At 38.8% G+C, this 22153-nt stretch overlaps 1 protein-coding gene across 3 annotated transcripts; it reads left to right on the top strand.

Annotated features, from left to right (window-relative positions):
* Positions 1-5891: 5891 nt before the first annotated feature.
* Positions 5892-21889, top strand: IMPA1 (inositol monophosphatase 1). 3 transcript variants are annotated; one of them, XM_026081366.1, is made up of 10 exons: positions 5892-5978; positions 7826-7899; positions 8810-8943; positions 12371-12475; positions 13765-13810; positions 13951-14059; positions 14821-14929; positions 16464-16615; positions 17081-17221; positions 21054-21140. In XM_026081366.1, the coding sequence occupies exons 2-9, from the start codon at positions 7837-7839 to the stop codon at positions 17197-17199; spliced, it is 837 nt and encodes a 278-aa protein (XP_025937151.1). In that variant the 5' UTR covers positions 5892-5978; positions 7826-7836; the 3' UTR covers positions 17200-17221; positions 21054-21140. The 3 variants fall into 3 exon arrangements, with proteins under 3 accessions (XP_025937151.1, XP_025937152.1, XP_025937150.1); XM_026081367.1 differs by lacking the exon at positions 17081-17221 and having other exon boundaries at positions 21054-21889; XM_026081365.1 differs by lacking the exons at positions 5892-5978; positions 21054-21140 and adding an exon at positions 6000-6166 and having other exon boundaries at positions 17081-19005.
* The last annotated feature ends 264 nt before the right edge of the window (positions 21890-22153 follow it).

Here is a 22153-nt window from a genome sequence, read left to right as displayed (position 1 = left end):
TTGATTGGACTTGGGGGGGGGAACAAATATCAGTAAGTGTGTGGCTATTAATTGTTCTTATTTTGCTACTGTACCATTTTGCTACTGTAGTTTTAACATGACTTAGGTATTGTTAAATGATTTTACTGTGTGCTGTGCAGATGTCATGAAAAGGAAGGTGCTTCTGGTTTCACAGAATCACAGAATCACAGAACGGTTGAGGTTGGAAGGGACCTCTGGAGATCATCTAGTCCAACCCCCCTGCTCAAGCAGGGTCACCTAGAGCATGTTGCCTAGGACCCTGTCCAGACAGCTTTTGATTATCTCCAAGGATGGAGACTCCACCACCTCTCGGGGCAACCTGTTCCAGTGCTCTGTCACCCTCACAGTRAAGAAGTWTTTCCTCATATTCAGATGGAACTTCCTGTGTTTCAGTTTGTGTCCGTTGCCTCGTGTCCTGTCACTGGGCACCACTGAAAAGAGGCTGGCTCCATCCTCTTGACACCCTCCCTTAAGATATTTGTACACATTGATAAGATCTCCTCTCAGCCTTCCCTTCTCCAGGCTAAACAGGCCCAGCTCTCTCAGCCCTTCCTCATAAGCGAGATGCTCCAGTCCCCTAATCATCATTGTAGCCCTRTGCTGGAGTCTCTCCAGTAGTGCCATGTCTCTCTTGTACCGGGGAGCCCAGAACTGGACATGAAGGAAAGGGCTGATGACCTAGAGTATAAGTAAGCACTTAGTAAGTACTTTCAAGTTATGGGTGGTTGGACTCCAGTTTTCTTTCTAGTTTGGGGGCCCTTAAAGTAACCCACAGACACACTGATCAGGAATTAAGTCAAGGCTCTGTAGGTAAAAAGCAGTTTGCAGAAAGAGCAGAATTGGTGATCAAAGGCTAGTCCATGGAATGGAGAGAAAATAGCTGGGAGTCCTAGAGGTGAGAATAGGGAAGCGATGATGGAACTAAGATAGGTGGGAGGCTTTGAGAAATCAATGGTGTTCTAGGTGGAGGGAAATGCAGTTAAGACTTCAGTGGCTGAGTATTTTAGAAATCTTTGGTTCCTCAGTGGGATGTATGTGTGTATTTCTCGTGTTTCTCCCACTTACCTCTAGAGCAGTCTGTGATCTCTCTTTAGAGCGTATGAGGAACATTCCTCTTCTCCCTTGCTCTTTTCCTCCCTTTCCTCAGCAATCCCCTATTCACCTTCCTCTGCATCTTAGGCTGGTCAGGAGGATGCGATAAGAGGCTAACCATCACTGTGGGACAGGGAAGTCAAAGAGTGCCAGAGGACTTGATCCTCCTGCTGTTGTTACAGAAGTGAGTGGAAAAYGATCCTGCAGAACAGGGTTATCTTTTGCAGGAGAAAATCCTCTCATTCCCTCCTTATCCCCTTTCTCCTGCCTCTCAATTTTTCTGCCCTACAAGTTTCAAGGGGGTTGCTCAGGGCTGAATGGCTAATCTGTTCTCCTCTGTCACATCTGCTGCAGACTGCTGCCAGCGACAGCTAACTGGCACATGCCTTGGGCCAGTTATGTCCTAATTTCCATGGAAAAATTAAAAGGTCCTTTGGGCTAAATTGTCATTCTTCAGGTATTACCTGCAGGAGGAGCTTCTGTTGCGCAAGACAGGAGGGCTGTCACATACCTTCCTTTCAGGTGCCACCTGCAAGCAGAACATAAGGCTTAAGTGGTCATACAGCCTTCCCCCAGCACACACCTCTTGTTTGGATCAGAGGTCTGAACAGTACAGAGACTGCATTTAGAACTGTCCCTGCACGGCCTCCTGAGAAGTTGTTTTTAACTCATAATGCAGATTTTACAGTATATGTAACTGCAGGCAAAATAATCACTCTGAATAAGCTTCATTGTGGATGGAGAGAGAATAGGCTTGGTAAGCAAGAAGTAAGTCTTTGGGGAAATTTAGACAGTTTTATCAGGAACGTTGCTTTCACCTAGTGCCTGTTATTACAAAGAGCTAGCACTCTGTATATGACAATACAAATTTGGCAAGTTACAGTTGATAAGGTTCCAAAAAATTTTCACTATTATCATATTCCAGCAAAGTGTCTGGGATTGTATGTAGAAGCTCAGATTACTCAGTTTTCAGAAACTGAGAAGCAAAACCAAATGAAGCTAGCCTAACACATAGATAACTAACTAAAGAGAGGTGAAAACCCCATTTAATCATGGAGATCCTAGAGAGAATACAGAAGCAAAAGCAGAAACTTTCCCAGAGCTACTGTACGCTTGCTGGTGTGGGATAATGGTCTGTGATTATCTGTGATCCTCCCTGCCGTGAGGTAAACAGTGGATTTGCGGCCTGATGCCCATGCTGGTGAGGGGTGAGACAACGCCCAGGGCAAGGCGGAGGTSTCACCACTTGACATTGCTCTACCCAAAACGACACCTGGGGYGAGGCGGGAGTCTTGCAGCCTGGTGTTGTTGATAGGGGCAAAAGAAAAAAAAAGGCCAGCAGCCATTGACACCCGCTGCTGAGCTCGACAAGGACCAAACATCCYACAGTGTTTGACTCAGCCCCACCTCGCCAAGAGTATAAATTCAGTGCATAAACAATCCTCCATTTCGAGGACGAGAACACCAACCTACGGACGGGTCGACGGGCCTGGACCTCTCTCCTCCCCAAAACAGGGACRCCTTTTTGGTAAGGTTTGTGCCTCCGACAACATCGGACGTTACCCCGGGAAAAATATCATTGTTGAAAGCGCTTAATTATCAGTTTGAGCTCAGAAAAAGTAGAATTTGTTGCAGTAAGTGCATTTATCACCAGCAATCCTGAACCTGTTCATCTGTCGCTTTAATAAATTGTCTGTTTTGATCAACTTTGCAAACCTGACTCAGTGAAAGTCCTTTTGAGGAAGGCTCTGGCAGGCAAACGTTGATTACCAAAGGGGAGGGCCTTTCGTATTTTGTTCAACTTTGTGAACCTGATCCAGTGAAAGCCCTTTTTGAGGAGGGCTCTGGCAGGCAAAGGTGATTACCCCTTGTCCTCCCTTCACGCGACAGTAACAGCTGGGAATAGAATTACTCCGTGTTTAGCTATTAGACTCTAGCACATCTTTGCTGACCATATACAATTTTTTTGATTTTCTAAAGGTTACTAACATAGCACATTTTCATAGGGAAGACTAAAAGTGTATCCCAAATGGATTTGAAAAAAAGAAACGATTTGGAGGAGACATTTAACATTGAAAAACAAAATGTACTTTTATGACTTGTGTTTAGAAGTTGCTAAACTGCTTTGTTTACAAGTTAATAAATAAAATGTAAAACTCACTTGTAGTAGATGCCCACTGTGGAAAATGTATGCAAAGTTACTCAGCTGAGAAGGTGAATTTGTCAAGAGAAGTATTTAATGAATTTACAATCAACTGAGCTATTAAAATAAATGAAAATAAAGCTTTTTTCCTGTTATCTATCTGTATAATAATTTCAGAAAATGCACAAGGTCAAAGCTTTGCAAGCATTTTATCACTGAGGATGCTGCTGGTAGCAGCTCCTGCTACAGATTGGTTCACATATATTGTTGACTACATAATTTTCCTTGGCAATGTTGTGGTAAACAAGAAATCATATATCATACTAAGAAAGAACTCTCTCACTCACTTTTATCAGTTTCCTTTTGCCTGTCTTAGAAAGACAGAAAAGTAAGTATGTAACCTGTAGTGTTATCACCCTGGTTCAAAGAAAAAGACTGTTTTATTAACAGATTGCCTCTGTTCATCTTGTTTATCAGGTGTCACATAAAAATACACCTCCCTGCAGCTCCAACCTCCTATCTCAGTAGCCTCCTACATGAAATACAAGATTTCCTTTCACCTGAATAGAAATAACTATCTTTACATAGTATGGACCAGGAAAATTCTTACTCCGATAAGAGAATTTCTAGTATTTCTGTTTCGTTTACTTTTGCTGAGTTTAGGATCAATGCAGAATTTGAATTCCCCTTATATAGCTTGTAAAACAATTGCTTTAATGTTTAGCATACCATTAATAGTATCAAAGAAGCCACTTTCCAAAATGCTGTTGCAGTCCAATATAGTTTGTACTGAAGCATGTTTGGCAGCCTGTCTCAACAAAAACTGAATTAGAGCCAAAGTGCCTCTCTGAACAGGCTTTATGCTTTTAATACAACCGTGTAAAGAATGAATTGAAAAATAAATAATAAAAGCACACCTTACCATTTATGAAGTTCTTTCAATCTGGAGATCTTAAAACACTTCAAAAAGCAGATCTACATGATTAGTCTTGTTTACAAAAYGGGAAGGATGAAAAGGTACAGTGACTTGTCCAACACCATGGCACAGCTGCGAATGGAAACTACATCTTCACTGATAGGAAAAAAAGGTCAAACGTACATTTCTTTAGTGTTCTGGGACATTTCAGAATGTATTTGATGTCAGTTCCAACACATGAAATAAAGGATCAGGACATTTTTTTTTAAAAGGCTTTTCCTATGCACAAGGCATTATAGTCATCCCAAACATTGGGATAGTTGCACAGTGAACAACTTCAGTGAATTCATACTCATTAGAAGTATGTGTTTTAAAAGTCAGATTAGTTTTAAACCAGATCAGTTTCCCAGCTCAGTTTATGAGTGCCAGCACAAGAGAGGAAGCAGCTTGCAGCATTAAACAGGGGCTAGCTGTGGGTTGGAAAGAGATGGGAAAAATGGAGTAAGACTGCTTCTTTTGGTGGCAGTCATTTCATGATCATTTAAGTCATACATCAAACTACAAACCTTGCTCTAAGTGTTTACATTAGATCATCATTTGATATATGCCAGTAGTAGTTGCAATTTGAATACAAAACCACAGTGCTTTATCTTTACCGGATGAAAGACAAGAGGGTCAAGACTTAACAGGAAAAACAATGAAACTGGTAACAGTCAATCTTACAAAGGAAGGTGATGCCATTTTTTTCCTCTATCACTTTAATTATAGTAATCTTGAAAAGGCATTATTTGAAYTGTGACATGCTGTTGAAAATCTTTGATAGAAAGCTAGGGACTTTTTTGGAAAATAAGTGAGCAGGATTTACTGTATTAAAAATATCAGTCACCTTTCTGGTTACTGATCTGAGATCATCCTACTTATCAGAACTTAAAAGGGGCTAGTACAGAGGCAAAGAAAGCTGTCTCAAAGGTGTTGATAGTTTTTAAGGAAAAAGATCAAGATGTAATGGAGAAGAATCATCCCTTTTTAGGCACTGTAACTTTAAATGAATACTACATTATTTCACAGGAATTGTAGGGTATATATATATTCATGCTTTTTCATGGCCCTGTCACACTACCAAAGTTGTCAAAACAGAGCCACAGTCCACGGATCCAAGTTAAAAGAAGAAGATGCTGGGCTTGTACCTAGATGAAGTGCGTAAGTGCACAGTTGTCACAAAGGTGAAGGTCTGACAGAAATTCAGTCACCCCACAACTGCGACACCTTGCTTAAACGTCCTGGTTCATACTCCACAACCGTTCTACTTTTGTTACAAGATTTCCCCAGTGAAACTTGGATCTTTCTTTCATTTTTTCCCCAATATTGGCGAACGTTTGTATGCTACTCTAGATGCTGAGTAATGCAGTCTTATTTTCACCACTGACGTCTTCAGCAATTAAAAGCTCTGATAAATGCCTCTTCATCTCACCACACCCAATTACTTCTTAGAAAAAATGTCTATGTCGAAAGCCGCTCCTAGCGCTGCCTCACAGGCGCCCGCCTCACGGCGCGGGCACGGAGGAGGCGGCGCGCAGTGACCGTTACCCTCACCGAGGGCGGAAGCGCGCGCCTAGGGCGCACCGCGGCGCCCGCGCAGGCGCAGCGGCGCCCGCGGCGCGCGGGGGCAGGGAGGCGGCGGGGTTAACGCCTTTGCTGCCGGCGCCGCGCGCGGCGGCCCGCGCCTGCGCAGTGGCTGCGCGGGTGGCAGCGCTGCGGCTGCGCGCCTCAGTGCGAGCGGCGGCGGCGGAGCGTGGCGCGGCAGCGGTGAGCCTCCTCCTGCCCGGCGGCCATTTCGGGGTGCCGCGAGGGGGCTGCGCGCCCCTGTCTTCTCCGGGGCGCTCGTAGGGTAGGGCGGGCAGCTCGGCGGGCGCCTCGTAACGCGCCTGCTCCGCCTGAAGCCGGCTCCTCTGGCCGCGGATCGGCGCCGGGCGGCGGCAGCGCCTGCGTTTCAGGTGTCCGGGAAGGTCGTCGCTTGCCCGTGCAGTAAATCAGCTCTGCTTATTAGCGAAAAAGAGAAGTAGATCAGGGCCGGGGTCCCCACTGGCGGGAGCCCCGGCAAGGGCCGCTGTGTGCCGGCGGCCCCGGGCGTTACTGCTCCGTGCCGCTGTGGCCCGTGTCTGCTTCGGGATCTCAGCCCCTGCTCGGGAGGCTCAGCACCGAGTTTGGGGGCAGGCTGGCCATGTGGGCATCCAGAGGAGACAGGACTGAACTGGGAAAAAAATCCCTTTCTTCCAGTAAACGTAGACACTAGTATTTTACTARAATAAATACTCTGATGCTCTTTTGGTGACCCTTTAAATGTAGATGATTTTTGATCATTCATGAAGCTCCCCCGTTGAACAGGATGTTGATCTGCGCAAGGCACCATTAGTGCTGCCAATGCTTTATGGAGAATAGGGTAGTTTTATGTAGTGCCATTCGTACCCGGTTCTGTGTCCTGACAAATTATTTGTGTCTTTCCGTGTTACAACCTACTGTAAAAGCTGTGATAGGTAAAGCAGGTTATCAGTATAATTGAGGCATCATACCATTTGCATTTTACATAGCTTTTTTAGCCATCTCTAGCTGTGTTATGTTCAAGAGTCAGAGAAGCTAGGTCTATTGGATGAGTACTGTGGAACTGGGAACTCCTGGACCATGTTGACTGCAATGTCTTTTTGATGCTTTTCAGTGCTGATTTTGCATGCTCATGTATCTAACCTGTGTGAATTTGCAAGTGTTACAAATCTGGTCCTCACTTTCCAGAGACTGAATCATCTGAGTAGGAACTATCCAGAAGGCATCTGAAAGGGCTAGGTCTTGAAACGGAAGAGGTTCCCCAAATTCAGAACACCATAGTGTCATTAAATGAGTTTGTGGTGTATTATGGGTATATTAGAAAGACCRTATGATACACTGGTTTGTATTTCGTATCACTCATGCAAGTAGAGATGCATACAAGATAAGGTAGCTTACATTGCTTCATAGTATTTAAGAATGTAAAGAACACCTTAAAATAACTGGTTTCTTGTATCTTTTTAATGTAGGATCAAAACCATTTCGTAGTTGTGTTTGGAATAAACCCCTAGAACAAGGCACAGAGGAATAAGCCACAGAAAGGATAGATTTTGGTTTTGCTCCCCTTTAATTTAAAATAACCAAAGTCATTTAAACCATGCTTAAAATAGACTAAACTATGCCTGCAGTCCTCTGCAATAAGTTGTAGTGAAGATTCCAGTGTTTTTTAAGCAAACAAGCCCTAAGCTGTACTGTGTATCTAAAAATGTCCTTGTGYGTAACCACACTATTGCTTTTCAAAGACTTCATGTGCACTGAAGTCCATGCCTAAATGTAGCATTTAGCAGGCATATTTCTTTCAATGTTGAGGGTCTATATCTGTTGATATTTTTATGTTATAAACATATTCACAAAATGTAGGAAAAAATCTATTAAACCAGACAAAGTTAAAAAAATTTTTTTAAATCAGCTGTTTCACAGTGAAGAATAGGACAAACATATATTCCAGCAAAGCAAAAACATTGCAGTCCAGGGGACTGGAGTCCAGGGGGGAGTAAAGCAATTAGAATTTGTAAAAATATCCATGATCATTTATACGTTAATGTATCTCTTAGGCTAAGGAAAGATGGCTGATCCGTGGCAGGAATGCATGGATTATGCAGTTGCTTTAGCAAGGAAAGCTGGAGAAGTAAGTATAAACTATTTCTAAATAATAATGTTATTTATTGAGAATAATATATTTACAGCTTTTAAAGGAGTTTTGCTGTTAGATATTCCTCTGTGGAATATTCTGTCAAAAATATAAATTAGCACAATCATTCAGTGATGTTCAAGATCATCTTCCCTGTTCTCAGCTTAGTTAATTTAAGAAAACAATTTTACATCTTTCTTTGGAGCAGAATCTGGTAAGAATAAGAAAGAGAGTAAGAATTTCTTAGAATAAGAAAGAGAACTTGCACATCTCAGCAAAGCCTGGATGTAGGGTTGATTAGCAGATGTTCACTTACTCTTGGTAGTTCTGCTGGGTACATTTGAATGCTATTGCAACAGACAAAATGGCACATGTACAGTTTGGTTCCCAGGAGCTGTACAATCTGCAGAACACAGTAGTGTAGAAGCCCCTCCAACCATCTTATTAAGGTTGACCCTCACAAAACTTTGTCTTAGTTGTAATAAAATTATTTTCTGGGCTGTGAAACATAGATTCTTAATCAAGTCGATTTTCATAGTTCTTCAATTATAAATGCATGGTCTGGCTAAAAATAGCTTACTTAAGCTCAGTCTTTCATGTTTCATTCAGCTTATTGATGTTTAGATACATCAGTTTAAAACATGTCCTAACAAAATGGAGCTCTCTTTCATCTACAAATGGATCTTCCCATAGTACTTCGTTTTAAGGCCTTGTAAAAGTTTGTACTAGTAGAAGTGAGGGATAGATGCAGGACTGAGCTCCTGCAATTAAATCCATTTTGTGTCAATACTTGTGTTGTGTTTTGTGCATGCAGTTTAGAAAATTACAGTAAAAATGATGCTCAGTATCTTGGAAAAATGAATATTTTCCGTACTGTTTATGAAGAAAGCTTTTTTTCTTTTAACAGATAATCCGTGGAGCGCTCAAAGAAGAAATATCTGTTATGACTAAAAGTTCACCAGTAGATCTAGTGACAGAAACAGATCAAAAAGTAGAAAACTTCATCATTTCTTTGATAAAAGAAAAGTATCCTTCTCACAGGTACAGCTTCTTATTGATGCATTTTTGATAAAAAAAGGGGTGAGGTGACAGGAAGAACAAAATGGAAAGTTTCTGATTTTAATGATAACATTTCAATATGATTGACATGCTAGAAGATTACGGAATGCTCCCTTAACGTCGTTGCATTAAATATTTCAGAGTAATTGTGGGTCAAAGTTTTGTCCAAATGCTTCCATATCAATTGCTGGCTAATTTTGCAATTAACTTAGAGGACTGCAGTAACAAAGAAATTCAGGCATCCAGGGGTCCAGGTTCTACTGATATGAGTTTAACTTTGCTCAAAGCTCATGCTGAAAGTCACCTCCAGTTGAGCCAACTGTAAATAAATTCTTGTTCATTTGTGTTGGGGAGTCAAAGGTGGCTCCAAAATACCTGGAACCCAAACTTCTCTTTTGTTTCCTGTAGAAGCTAGCATGCCTTGAACATCCAAACAGAATAGATCCARTGGTACTGAGTGGGCCTTTAGTTCTGGTTAGCAAGTCTCATGCAATATAAGAACATAAAATTTTCTAGAAAGAAAATGGGATCTTCTGGATCTGCATTACTGAGTCATACAAAATTTTTTTTTTTTAATTGTTCAACCTTTCTTTTTTTTTCAGAAATAAATTTCTTCTTGGAGGATGAATTGTGTATTTTACTTAACTGACTTTCTTTCCTATTTTGATATAATGGCTCAAGTTTAGTATAGTTTCTTTAAGATGGGTTTGCTAATTTTTCTGATATTTTCTTGGAGATGTCATCATTGCAGTGTATGTGAAATATAATAAATACATATAAAATTAGAACAATGGAAGTGATGCAAAATATCAGTAACCAACCAAATCTGTGTAAACATAAAAACTAGTGGAATGACCTTGAAATAGCAGTTTCTATGACATTGATAAACATTTAAAACATTTTAAAACCTTTTTTTAATTGGATAATTGATATCACATTAGACATACTTCTGTTGAATTTCTCCTTCTGTTGAACTTTTTATTCACCTGAATAACTTTTCTGTCTGTCTTTACCTTCAAGATCAGCTGCTTTTTGGGAACATTGTTTYGTTCTGAGTGATTATCTTATCTTTCCCTTCTAGAGTCAAACATAAACTCCTAATAAATATTAAAGACACTTTGTTTCTTTAATTTTAACAATTCTCCCATCTTACCAATTCTTGGAGGAAAACAATATTCTGATTCTGTTATAGACTTTTCATGGGCTGAGTAATATGTTAATAACATGCAAAAGGTATAGAAGAGAATTCCACACACTCATACTCATTCCAGTAGTTTTTCAGTTCAAAGCAAATAGTTTCATGATCAACAAAAATCATGAAATTTAGTTTCCTGTGGCAATGTTATGTGTATTCCTTGGATGTAGTAGTATGGTAGAGCATACGCTCTGCCCTCCAAGAGGAGCTCCACTTTGGATTTCATCCCTTTACAAAGTCACCTATTTTTGTTACAATTGTAAAACTATGGGTCTGCTGCTAAATGGGGCAGAAGGCATAGAACACTTACTCTTGATGGAGGAGGGTCAGGTTAGGGAACACTTAAACTGGACATAAGTCCATGGGACCTGATGGGGTGCCCCCATGAGTGCTGAGGGAGCTGGCCGATGTTATTGTGTGGCCAGTCTCATTTATCTTTGAAAGGTCATGGCGATTGGCAGAGGTTCCAGAGGACTGGAATAAAACAAATGTCACCTCTGTCTTCAAAAATGACAAGAAGGAGGATCCAGGAAACTACAGGCTGGTCAGCGTGATCTCTGGGAAGGTGATGAAGCAACTGATCCTGGATGCCATTTCTAGACATGTGAAGCACAAAAGGGTGATCAGGAGTAGTCATCATGGATTTATGAAGGGGAAATTGTGTTTAACCAACCCGATAGCCTTCTATGATGAAATGTTTTGCTTGGTGGATGAAGGGAGAGCAGKGGATGTTATTTATCTTGACTTTAGTAAGGCTTTTGATGCTGTCACTTGTAACATCATTTTAGACAAGCTGATGAAGTACAGGCTAGATAAGGTGGTCAGTGAGATGGATTGAAAACAGATTGAACTGCAGGGCTCAGAGGGTTGTGATTAGTGGCACGTAGTCTAGCAGGAGGCCAGTCATTAGTGATGTACCCCAGTGGTCGATAATTGGTCTAATACTGTTTCACATCTTCATTAATGACCTGGACAATGGAACAGTGTACCGTCAGCAGGTTTGCTGATGATACAAAACTGGGAGGAGTGGCTTATGCAGCAATGGTTGTGCTGCTGCTCAGAGGAACCTCAAGAGGCTGGAGAAACAGCCAGAGGGGAACCTCTTGAAGTTCAACAAAGGGAAGTGCGGGGTCCTGCGCCTAGGCRGAAATGACCCCAGGCACCAATATAGGCTGGGGACCGGTCAGCTGAACAGCAGCTTTGCGGAGAAGAACCTGGTGGTCCTGGTRGACAAGTTGACCATGGGCCAGCAATGTGCCCTCATGGCAAAGAGACCAATGGCATGCTGGGCTGCATTAGGAAGAGTCAGCAGGTTGATGAAGGTGATCCTTCCCCTCTACTCAGCACTGGTGAGACACATCTGGAGTGCTGTGTCCAATTCTGAGCTATCTAGTACAAGAAAGACATGGACATACTGGAGTGGGTCCAGCAACGGGTCACAAAGATGATTAAAGGAGGTTGAAGCATGTCTCATATGAGCAAAGGCTGAGAGAGCTGAGGCTGTTTAGCCTGCAGAAGAGAAGGCTCAGACAGGCTCTTATCAGTGTGCATAAATACCTGATGGGGGAGAGTAAAACAGATGGAGGCAGACTCTTCTCAGTGGTGCCCCGTGACAGGAGAAAAGAGGTGACAGGCACAAACTGAAAAACAAGAAATTCCGTTTAAACATAAGAAACAACTTTTTCACTGTGAGGGTGGTTGAACACAGGAACAGGTTGCCCAGAGAGGTTGTGGAGTCTTCATCCTTGGAGATATTCAAGACCCAACTGGACTTGGTCCTCAGCAATCTACTCTAGGTGACCCTGCTTGAGCAGGGGGATTGGACCAAATGTTCTCCAGATGTCCCTTCCAACCTCAACTGTTCTGTGATTGTGTATTCTAGCCAAAAAGTTGATGATGCTATTACTGGAAGAAAATCCTAAAATCTTCAATATTTTGAATGTTAAGTTCCATTAATTGAATTAAAAAATAAAGATCTTTTTCACTTATTATGCATATTTCTGACATCATAAATATTGGTAGAAGCCTGTTCAGTTACTATAGTTGATACTTTCCAGCCAAACTTTTTATTTCTCAACTTTTATATATGTATACTTGATGATATAAAAACTACATGCGACTTTCCTTTAAGAATTTTAATTTCAAGGACAGTATTGTAATTCAGACATTTTGAACAATTTTTTCATATTTTTTTTAATGTGTTTCCTACTCTAGTTTCATTGGAGAAGAATCTGTTGCAGCTGGAGAAGGCAGCATTTTGACAGCTAATCCCACATGGATTATAGACCCTATTGATGGAACTACCAACTTTGTACACAGGTTCAGCTGTCATCTTTTATGTTAGCAACTTAAACTGATTACCTTTTTTGTTTCTCCAGTTCTGTGAAAGTAAGGTTTTTTCACTTTTAAATTGCTTTAAAAGCGATACCATGAACTCATGAATTGTCACAAATTGCTGTTTGCTGTTAGTTGAGTACCATTTGCAGTTTTTGTTATCATATTAGTATTTCTGTAAGTATTATAATACTCTAACCAATAGCAGATATTTCATAAGAGACCTCTACTATACAGCAGGAGTCAACAGCCTTTGGCGCAAGTGCCAAAGATAGGTGGGCAGATTTTTAACAGTAATGCAACAGGACTGGGAATTAGGAGCTGCAGCATCTTCAGAGAGGTTTTGCTGAGAAGCAATAACAGCTCCAGTTCCTGGCTTCTAATAAATTTTAAATTCACTGTGATCTAGGAGCTGCTACTATGAAGGAAAAACAGATATCACTGGCAAACTGTCTAGTGGTATTTTGCATCAGGGTGAGGAAGGGATTCTCAGAATAATGCTGACCGCCTGTTCCCTGACTCTTTGAGGCATAGTAACTTTGGCCCTGATGAGCTTCTCTGAGCATACCTGATTCCAGTATTGGAATGACTGCTGCTGTATGTCACACAGCTTTAAACGGTTGCCAAATCCTGCTAAATAGCATGTTTGTTTGAAAAGCTACAGGAAAGTAATCCGTTCTGCTGAATTTACAAACCTAAAAATCTGTAATTTTTACAGATTGTAATTACAGTAAGTTTTTTTGAACTGCAAGTTTTAAAAGAGTAAAAAAAATCAAATTAATTGGTTAATCACTAAAAACTTAGACTTAGCAAAACCCCACTGCCTTCTCTCTTCCCCCTGCATTCTCCTTTCTCGGTATCTGTCTTCTTGTCCTTTTGCTGGTGAAAGTGGAAAAAGATGGAGAGGGAGATGACCTCATCAGAAGATGCAGGCTTTTTTGACCAGTCAGTATGTTCTTTCTGAGAAAGGTTAGTAGTGTAGAGGCTTGCCGGTTCTTACTGTATTTCTTGGCTAGAAAGTGATGACAGTTCCTAGTCCAAATGTAACAGGCTCAGCTTCAGTGAGTGGAAACTGCAACTGTGATTGGTATCATTTGGTCTGTTTTCACAGTGAATGGTACAAGTTCCAGAAAACTAGTATTTCCTAAATATTTTATGTGTCTTTTTTTAATATACTTGTCATTTAAATGAAGATTGTTTTTATTAAGCATAAGCATGGTAATGAAAGAAGCATAGTATCTCCCTGTAAAATAGTGAAATGTTTTGTTTTGTAGGTTTCCATTTGTGGCAGTTTCAATTGGCTTTGTTGTAAACAAAGAGGTATACTTTTTATTATTTAATATCTAACCAAGCAAAACCAAATTAATTTCTTGTTGCTAGCTATCACTAAGATCTGTATTTTCAAAGAGGGTAAAAGAAAGGAAAAAAAACCCCGAGGTATCTTTGCTGTTTTCTTGCAGATAGAATTTGGAATTGTGTACAGTTGTGTAGAAGACAAGATGTACACTGCCAGGAAAGGAAAAGGTGCATTTTGCAATGGTCAGAAACTTAAAGTATCAGGCCAAGAAGGTAAGCTGAACTGAGTAGCTTATTTTAATAATTCCATATGTTTTGCAAATGATGCATATCAGCAATTTTAGTTTTGGATATATTTCTCTTTCTTAACACATCATTTTGTTTTGCAAATACAGTCTTTTTTTTAGCCATGAGTTATACAGTTTTGAGGAAACAGGTTTTATTTTCTCTTTTATGGATATAACATACTTGCGACCTTTGCAGAATCAGAATCAAGACTCAGCAGTTGGAGATTATATTCCCTGTGTGTCTTTTTAAGTTTGTGTGCTTTTTTATTTTATTCCCTGCATGTCTGTATTCCCTCTGTGATCATTTTTAGAAACCATAATGAATCTACCAAACAATTTAACTTCTTCCAGCTCTGAACTAGCATGGGTTTAAATCTTCTCAGTATCATTGTTGTATACTTACTACCTTATGTAAAGGAAAACCAATGCTTAAATTGGGACCTTTACAGATCTGAGAACTGTTCTAGTTGTTCTAACAATAGAATTTTATATAGCAATGACCTCGGTTAATGTATATACACAATTAAACCAAATTGTGCTTTGTTAACTTTATTTTATCTTTTCCTGTCATTTTTATATAAGAATTTTTTTTATAAATTCAGTCATGTAATATTAAAATACTTCAATTTTGTTCAGTCTGACAAGAAAGCAATGAAGTAAACTTTGCTTGAATTTTACTCAGATACCTAATTACTGTCACTATGTAAGCTGTACTGTTGAAAAAGTGAGGTTTTATTTCCTTTTCAGACATTACAAAATCCCTTTTGGTAACAGAATTGGGATCAAATCGTGATCCAGAGACTATAAAAATAATTCTTTCTAACATGGAAAGACTTCTCAGTATTCCTATTCATGGGTAAGATATTTCTTATTTTTGATGTTTACTGGTAGTGTTAAATATGATCATTTCTAGGAAGAATCAGTTACATTTATTTACATACAGACATTGGATACATTTAATTTCTCAAAAATGAAGTATGATTTAAATGTAATTGTCTAGTAGCTTCTCCAGAGAGACTTTGTGTGTTTAATTTTTTTCAAGCTGGGACATAATCAGATGGTATTGAGAACTGAGGCATGTTTGGTTTTGTAGGACTAGAAAGTATTGTATTTTCTATTCTAGTTAAAAAATTGAATGCAATTTTGTGTATTTTTGTAGAAACACACATGGAGTAATAGGAACTGCATAAAGAACAGCTATGTTAAATTAGAGCAGCTATATTAGATTACTTAGTTTTCTTGTAGTAAAGAAAGAACTTTTTTTAATACATCAGGAGACAAAAGTAAATCTTCCTTTCAGCTCTTTCAGCTCCATATAAATGTTTGAATTTATCCAAGTAGTTGAAATTGTCCACAAACTAATATTATTTCAGTTACATTCCCTGCTTCCTTTCTCCCAGATAAACCAAAGCCTACATTTCCACAAGCTGTTTTGTGTCTAAAGATGGTTTCAGAAGACAATTGTTTGTTATTCACCCCTACTCATGTTTCTGGCCTAAAAGGGGTTTCAATTTTACTCCAGGATTCTCAGGATTCTTGTTCTGACTCTTAACTTCTAGACTTTTTGTACTTCCAGAAAAACTTGTGAGGTCATTAAAGAATATATGCTAAACTGTAAATAGGGAATACATTTTAGGTATGTTGTAAGTTAAACTTTGAAATTTTACTTGTAAAAAGTAAATCGAAGATTAGAGTTGAGTTAAGTTGCTTCTTCCTGTAACTTAGCTGCCATCAGTTACAATTTAATGTAGATTTTACTGATAATTGACATAATGACAATTATTTGTAGAAGTCACACTTTTGCTTATTAATTACATTAACATTTCCAAAAGTAACTGCAATTTGAAATACACAAAGTTTTGATTAAATTGTCCAGAGCTAATTCATATTGTTAATTTATTATTTGTGATTATTACTCTTAGGTTTTTTGCATGTCAGAGATGCTTACTGACCATCACTAGAGAAATGGGATTATTTTTTTTGCAAGGTTGAGAACAGTGTAGTATTCTACAGTGTAGTTCTAGTATTCAAAAAGCAAAGTAGAGTATCTATTACTTTTTTGGGGGTAGATATCTTCCATAATACTTGTTTTAGGTTAAAAAGTTGTTTAAGATGTTTTTTCACATCTAAAACAAATTTGCTTGACTTTAATATGATTTGTAAACATTATTTCCAGAAATTTGCTATATTCGGAGGACTCTTTAACATACTTGAAAACAAATGGGGAATGGAGTTACGTGCATTTGTTTCACTGCAACATCCCATCACATTTTCTCTACCTCAGTTCATTTTGCCTATGATGCTTTTGTGCTCTATATAGTTTACACAAACAGTGTTTGTGACTGTCTTGGGAACTGCTCTCAATTAAAAAACAACCATATCTCCTTTAGGATTAGAGCTGTTGGTACTGCAGCTGTGAACATGTGCCTTGTGGCAACAGGTGGAGCTGATGCCTATTATGAAATGGGAATTCATTGCTGGGATATGGCAGGAGCTGGAATCATTATTACTGAAGCAGGTGGAGTACTGCTAGATGTATCAGGTAAATGCATGGGCATGCATGATACTCCTGTGTCCTTTTAGTAGTTAACTGGGAGCAAAACATAGCTGAAATGAGAAGGTAGATGCTTTTCAATCCTCCTTCTAAGTTACCATTATTGAGCAGTGTTTCCATCCAGTTAATGGACAAAGAGAGAAACAATCATTTGATCTTAGGCTTACAAGACACTTTTTACCTTCTGGGTTGAGCACCTTGAAAAAAAGTAAAAGTAGCATTACTTCAAAAATAAAAAAGAGTAAATGTACACTGAGGAGAATTTACATGTAGCTCGTATGAGATACCTGTTGAGGTAAAATGCATTTTTATCCAGGGTCAGAACTTGACCCTGGATGATAATACCAGTCTGTTAATGAGTCACTTGCATTGGATTTTTATTCTTGTTTTCTTACCAACTTTTACTTTTTTTCAGGGTATAAGCTAGTTACTTTGCTTGCTTTGATTTTTTAGGTGGACCATTTGATTTGATGTCTCGAAGAATAATTGCTGCAAGTAGTCAAGTTGTAGGAGAGAGAATAGCCAGAGCACTTCAGATCATTCCTCTGAAACGGGATGATGCAACAAATTGAATACCAAAGCTACACCTTAAATGTATTGATACAATGGTTGTCTCATACTCTCATATACTTGTTATTCTATACCGTGAACCTGATAAAAAGATAGATAAATAGAGGGTAGTCTTTCCTTACTGATAATTTAAGGTGTGACTGCAAAGTAGCATTTTGAGATTGGACCAACATGGTGTTGTTATGGAGTAATTCTAAGTAAATTTTTACTGTTAAGTATTTTGTTTCATATCATAATTGCATAAAGATCTGTAAAAAGAAACATATATGCAACTAATATTTTAAGTTTTATATTATACTGGAAGGCATAGCAAGAGACTTTTTTTTAAATCAAAAAAATGTGTAGTTCCTTAAATGACAAAACGACATTTACTGTCTTAACTACAGAACTTCACATCTGGTCCTGAATCCAAAAATACCAAGGCATTATTATCTGTCCAATCTCTCTCCCTTTTTCTCTTGTCTGTTAGTTCTTTCAGTGTCATCAGCCTATCCATTTCTTCAGCTTGTTGCTGTTTTTATAGGTAGATCGCACATTTCCAAACTTTATTCAGTTGGTGTTAGTTTGGGCTCTAATTTAGAGCCTTTGTTACCCACAAGTGTTACTTACTAGTCTTTGTCTTTTTAATCATTGTTGCACCTTACTTTTGGTAGATAAACACAATCTATTCTTTGGTCTCTTATGTGCCCGCTGCATTGGCAAATTTATTACAGTAGCAAAGTAATAGATCATTGTGATAAAAAAATAGGTGCTTGTCCCAGGAATAAATTCTGAGCATACTGCCTATCAACAAATGGTTTTACATGAAATTAAAATGAAATATGATTGGAATTTGTTCACTGGAATCAGCTGATATTAAGTCTTCTGTCTTATACTTGTCAGGTATAATTTCCATTAATCTTGTTTGGGTATCTCCATGGAGGAGAGTATCTCAAAGTTTAAGGAATCCTTAAAATCTAAGAGAGTTTTCAGTATATCAGAGCTCTGGGAAAAAAAATAAGCTAAAAGTCCAGGTTTTTTACATTATTTTTTGTGGGTATTGTCAGTGACTGAACAAGATCAGGTTTCCATTGTGTTACATTCTCTAAAGGTACATAAGAAGATCCATACCTAAACCTAAAGAGAGAAATCTAAGAAGTGTTAGTAATTTAATTCTTGGTGTTAATTGTTCCAAATGCACAAAACTATACTGTGGGTGGTTCTTTGCATTTTTGTGTTCAAGCTTTTTAAAAGTTTCAGAGTACTGTTCAAATAAGTAGTGCACTTTAAAAAATTATTTAACTTAATCAGTTTTTGCACTGTTTTCTGTGTCTAAAGTTTTCGGAAAAAGGTTGTTTAATTTTGATGGTCCACTCAAGACATGGCAATGCTTCAGAAAATCTGGCTTTATGTACTGCTGTTTCACTATTTGTTTTTATTTTGGAAGATGATGTTCTCTGTCTTGAAGTTCCAACAGATCTCCTCTTATAAATTTGAGTCTTCTGTATCAGTTAATTTTTTGCAGGTTTTGCAAAAATATGTCATTGAAATTGTATCTAATATCAGATGATTAACATTAATGAGATCAGCAACTGCCTGCTCTTCAAAGGTGTTACCAAAAAGCCAGACTTACCTTAATTTTAATTTCAGTTTTACTTTTAAGGTTCCCATTGGCAAGAATAGGAACTTTTTGAGCATTGCACTATAATTTTATTGTTATAATTAATGGGGGATCCTCATTGTTTCATAATAATTAATTCATTAATTTTTAATGTCTGCTGTACCATTTCTGTGGCTGTTGTATAAAATACAAACTATGCAGAATTTTTTTATGTTAAACTGATTTATTTTGTGAATGGAGACATGCCTAAAGATACTTGAGGTGAGAGTACGTGTTTGGAATAAATGTATGCTTTAGCAGTGGCAGCTCCAGATGCGCTTCCCTGCTTGACATTCATCAGAGTTGGATCCCAGCATCCTGGATTTATGGGCTTTAAGCTTCCTCTCTCTGTGTACAAATTGAACATTTTTTCTTCCTGACCTCTGGTGTACATAGATCATGAACTATTATGTCTGTACAGAAATGGGGTTTTGTATACAGCTACCCTGTTTTTGAGAGTCAGTATTCATACATCTGCCTGTGAGATCACAACAGGTTAATCATATCCATACTCAGAGCTCTAACACTGTAGATTCTCTTGTCTGTAGTTTACTTCTGAGGGATATCAGCTGGCTGAAGCATGTAGCTTCCTCACTGTTTGGTTTCCTAATGCTCTTTAAGGGAAAAATTTATATTAAGTATTATTTCTCGTCTTTGCTTTCTCACTCAGTGTTAGCACTGAAGACCAGCCTAATTTTTTTTGTCTCTACAAATGGCAGCCTTTGTAAACTTGGAGTTTGTGTCTGCTTGCTTTCCAACTTCAGTCTCCCTTTCAAGGGGATTGGAGATCCCTGTTGTTTTTCTTTGCTAAAGCATTATTTTCTCAAATAACTCTTCATCTAATACGTGGCTAACTCTTTAGTAATGTGAAAGGACACTTAGCCATAATTATGTTTAAAGGCATTTTATTTTTAGATCTGTGCTAGCCTGCAATTTTGGCAAAAGTTGGAGTAAAACAGAAATAAAGATCACTGTGTAATCAAAATGCTTTTGATAGAATATATGTGAGGGTATTCCCTTTATGGTCAAAACAGTAAAATACCATTTTTGGTGTTGTGAAAGACAGAATGACAGAGTTAATCATCTTAGAATTGGTGTTAACTTTTAACATAATTTAAGATAAAACTATATTTACAAGATAGCTTTTGTTGGGCAATTCATGTCTGAGATAATCAGAAAGGAAAAACAGTTACTGTTGATAGAATACATAGACTGTCACTTAAGACCTGTGAATAGTCCTCATCTGAATACATGAGCAGTCCAGTATATAGGAAGCTGTCTTACATAGCTGATTAATGAACAAAGTGTAACTTCAGCTGGGAAATTCTACCAGAATTTGAATCTTGACTCTGAGTTAAGAAGACTCAAAGGTTTACAATGCAAGGAGGAGGAGATCAGGCAGACAGATTCAACATCTGAAACAAATGAAAAAATCTGAGAATAACTACTGGAAATCAAAAGACTATATGGGCAAATTTAACTGGTCGCTTCACCTCTGCTTTAAGAATTTGAATGGTCACTATCATCACCATAGTTGCTACAAAGCCTGTTGATATACTTAACAAAGATCTTCAGAGCAGGGATGCTGATTTTTAGCCTGAGGTTAAAACAGTAAGTACTGCCTTTCTGAAGACCTTTGTGGCAGAAAACGAGGGGTAGCCCCAGCCTACCAGGATGTCTTTCCACTACCTTTGCTGTTCATTAGCCCTCTCTGTTAACTGATTTACTGACAGTTTGTGATAGCTTTCTATGGCAGACTGCAARGCTTTGCTCCTTCTTCAAAGCAGGGTGCTCTAGTAGATTCACAGTACTTGGAGAAGCATGAAATATTCCCCAAACCGAATTGATAAAAGGCAACCCTACACAATCCCCACCACCACCACACACACACACTAATAAGTTAAATATGGACTATTTCTCATAGTATCTCTGTGACCTAAAACTAYAGTTTTAAGAAGCTTCTAAACAGTCTAATGCCTAGAAGTGAAACAGACATTCTGATTAGATGCAAAATGTCAACTTGTGACCTCTGTGTGAAGCAAGTTAAGTAAGGGAGATCTCTCTCATTCCATAAGCTTCTTCCCATCCTCTCAAAGCCAGCTGTTAATTAAGCTCCTTTCATTACATGTGAATAAAGTAATTGCTTCACAAGCCTGATCCTACTGCTGAAGTGCTGACAGGCAACTTTCTAACACTATGTTATTTTTGGATCTACAGCAGTTGGCGTGACTTCTTTGTTTGCACAACCTTCACACGTCACAAGGGTATTGTCAGTGATTTGACACTTCTGCTAGTGAGACAGATCTCCAGGACGACATAATCCATTACATCTCTGGATTACTGCGTGTCCTGCACCAAAAGTGACAGTGAATGCAGAATGACCAGTCTGTCACATTACCCTCCAGTTTGCACGATCTCCACTCAAAGATCTGCTGTTTCCCAAGGATCAGCAGTAGCTGCTGAAATGTTCTCCACTGTGTCCACTCTCTGCTGTCTGCCTGCTACAGTGATGGGGCAAGCAAAAGCTGCCACACTTAAAGCTATGTGCAACATTTGGAAGAAAAATACTGGAGGAGTGTGCTGAGCTGAGAGCATATTATGCCGCTGTATTGAAGAGCTACGTACTCTTGCTCATTTGAGGAGTATGGACTAGATCTTCCACAGCACGACAGAAATCATTTCCTAGCATAATTCAAGCTACTGATATGCTAAGAATAATGGTGTATGTTCATCCTGTCCCAGGAGYTTAGTTTGAGTTTATGCATTGTCTTTCATACTCATGCTTGGCTTGCACAATTGCAGTTAAGAGTTTTACACTGATTTTTTCTTTACACCAGTGTTCTTGCAGTTAGGATGAGGCCTTCTGTTCACCCACTTAAGTGAAAGAAAAAAAAGTCCAAAATAAACAGCAGTGATTACTACAGCAGTAGGGAAGAACCAGAAGTCTACCCGCTTTTCATGCAATGGAAGATAAAAGTGTATGCTTTGAGATGTCTGTACTTAGCTTAGTAGAGGCCACACTTATTACCATTAAAGCAGTTAATTCAGATGAAGTGTTGCTACCTGGAGTTCTTGGGAGGTAACTATATAGGGGCTCTTCCTCAACTTGCTGTGTTAAATCTCCATACTTTGGAGATCTTCCTTTGAGGTCTGTACTAGTTTTCCTGTCTCCTGTATGTGGAGTTCAGAATCTCAAGAAAATTCATAGACAAAATAAGCTGCGTTCTTTGTTGTGCCTGACTAAACACTAGATGGCAGCCAGAGCCAGGAAACACCAGAAGGCCCAGTGTACGTTTTCATAGACACAATTCCTTTTC

This window comes from Apteryx rowi, unplaced genomic scaffold (assembly GCF_003343035.1).
Source record: "Apteryx rowi isolate R43461 unplaced genomic scaffold, aptRow1 scaffold_548, whole genome shotgun sequence".
Classification (NCBI taxonomy): Eukaryota; Metazoa; Chordata; class Aves; order Apterygiformes; family Apterygidae; genus Apteryx; species Apteryx rowi.
The sequence above is the reverse complement of the archived record's forward strand: the minus strand, read 5'-3'. Positions and strand labels throughout refer to the sequence as shown.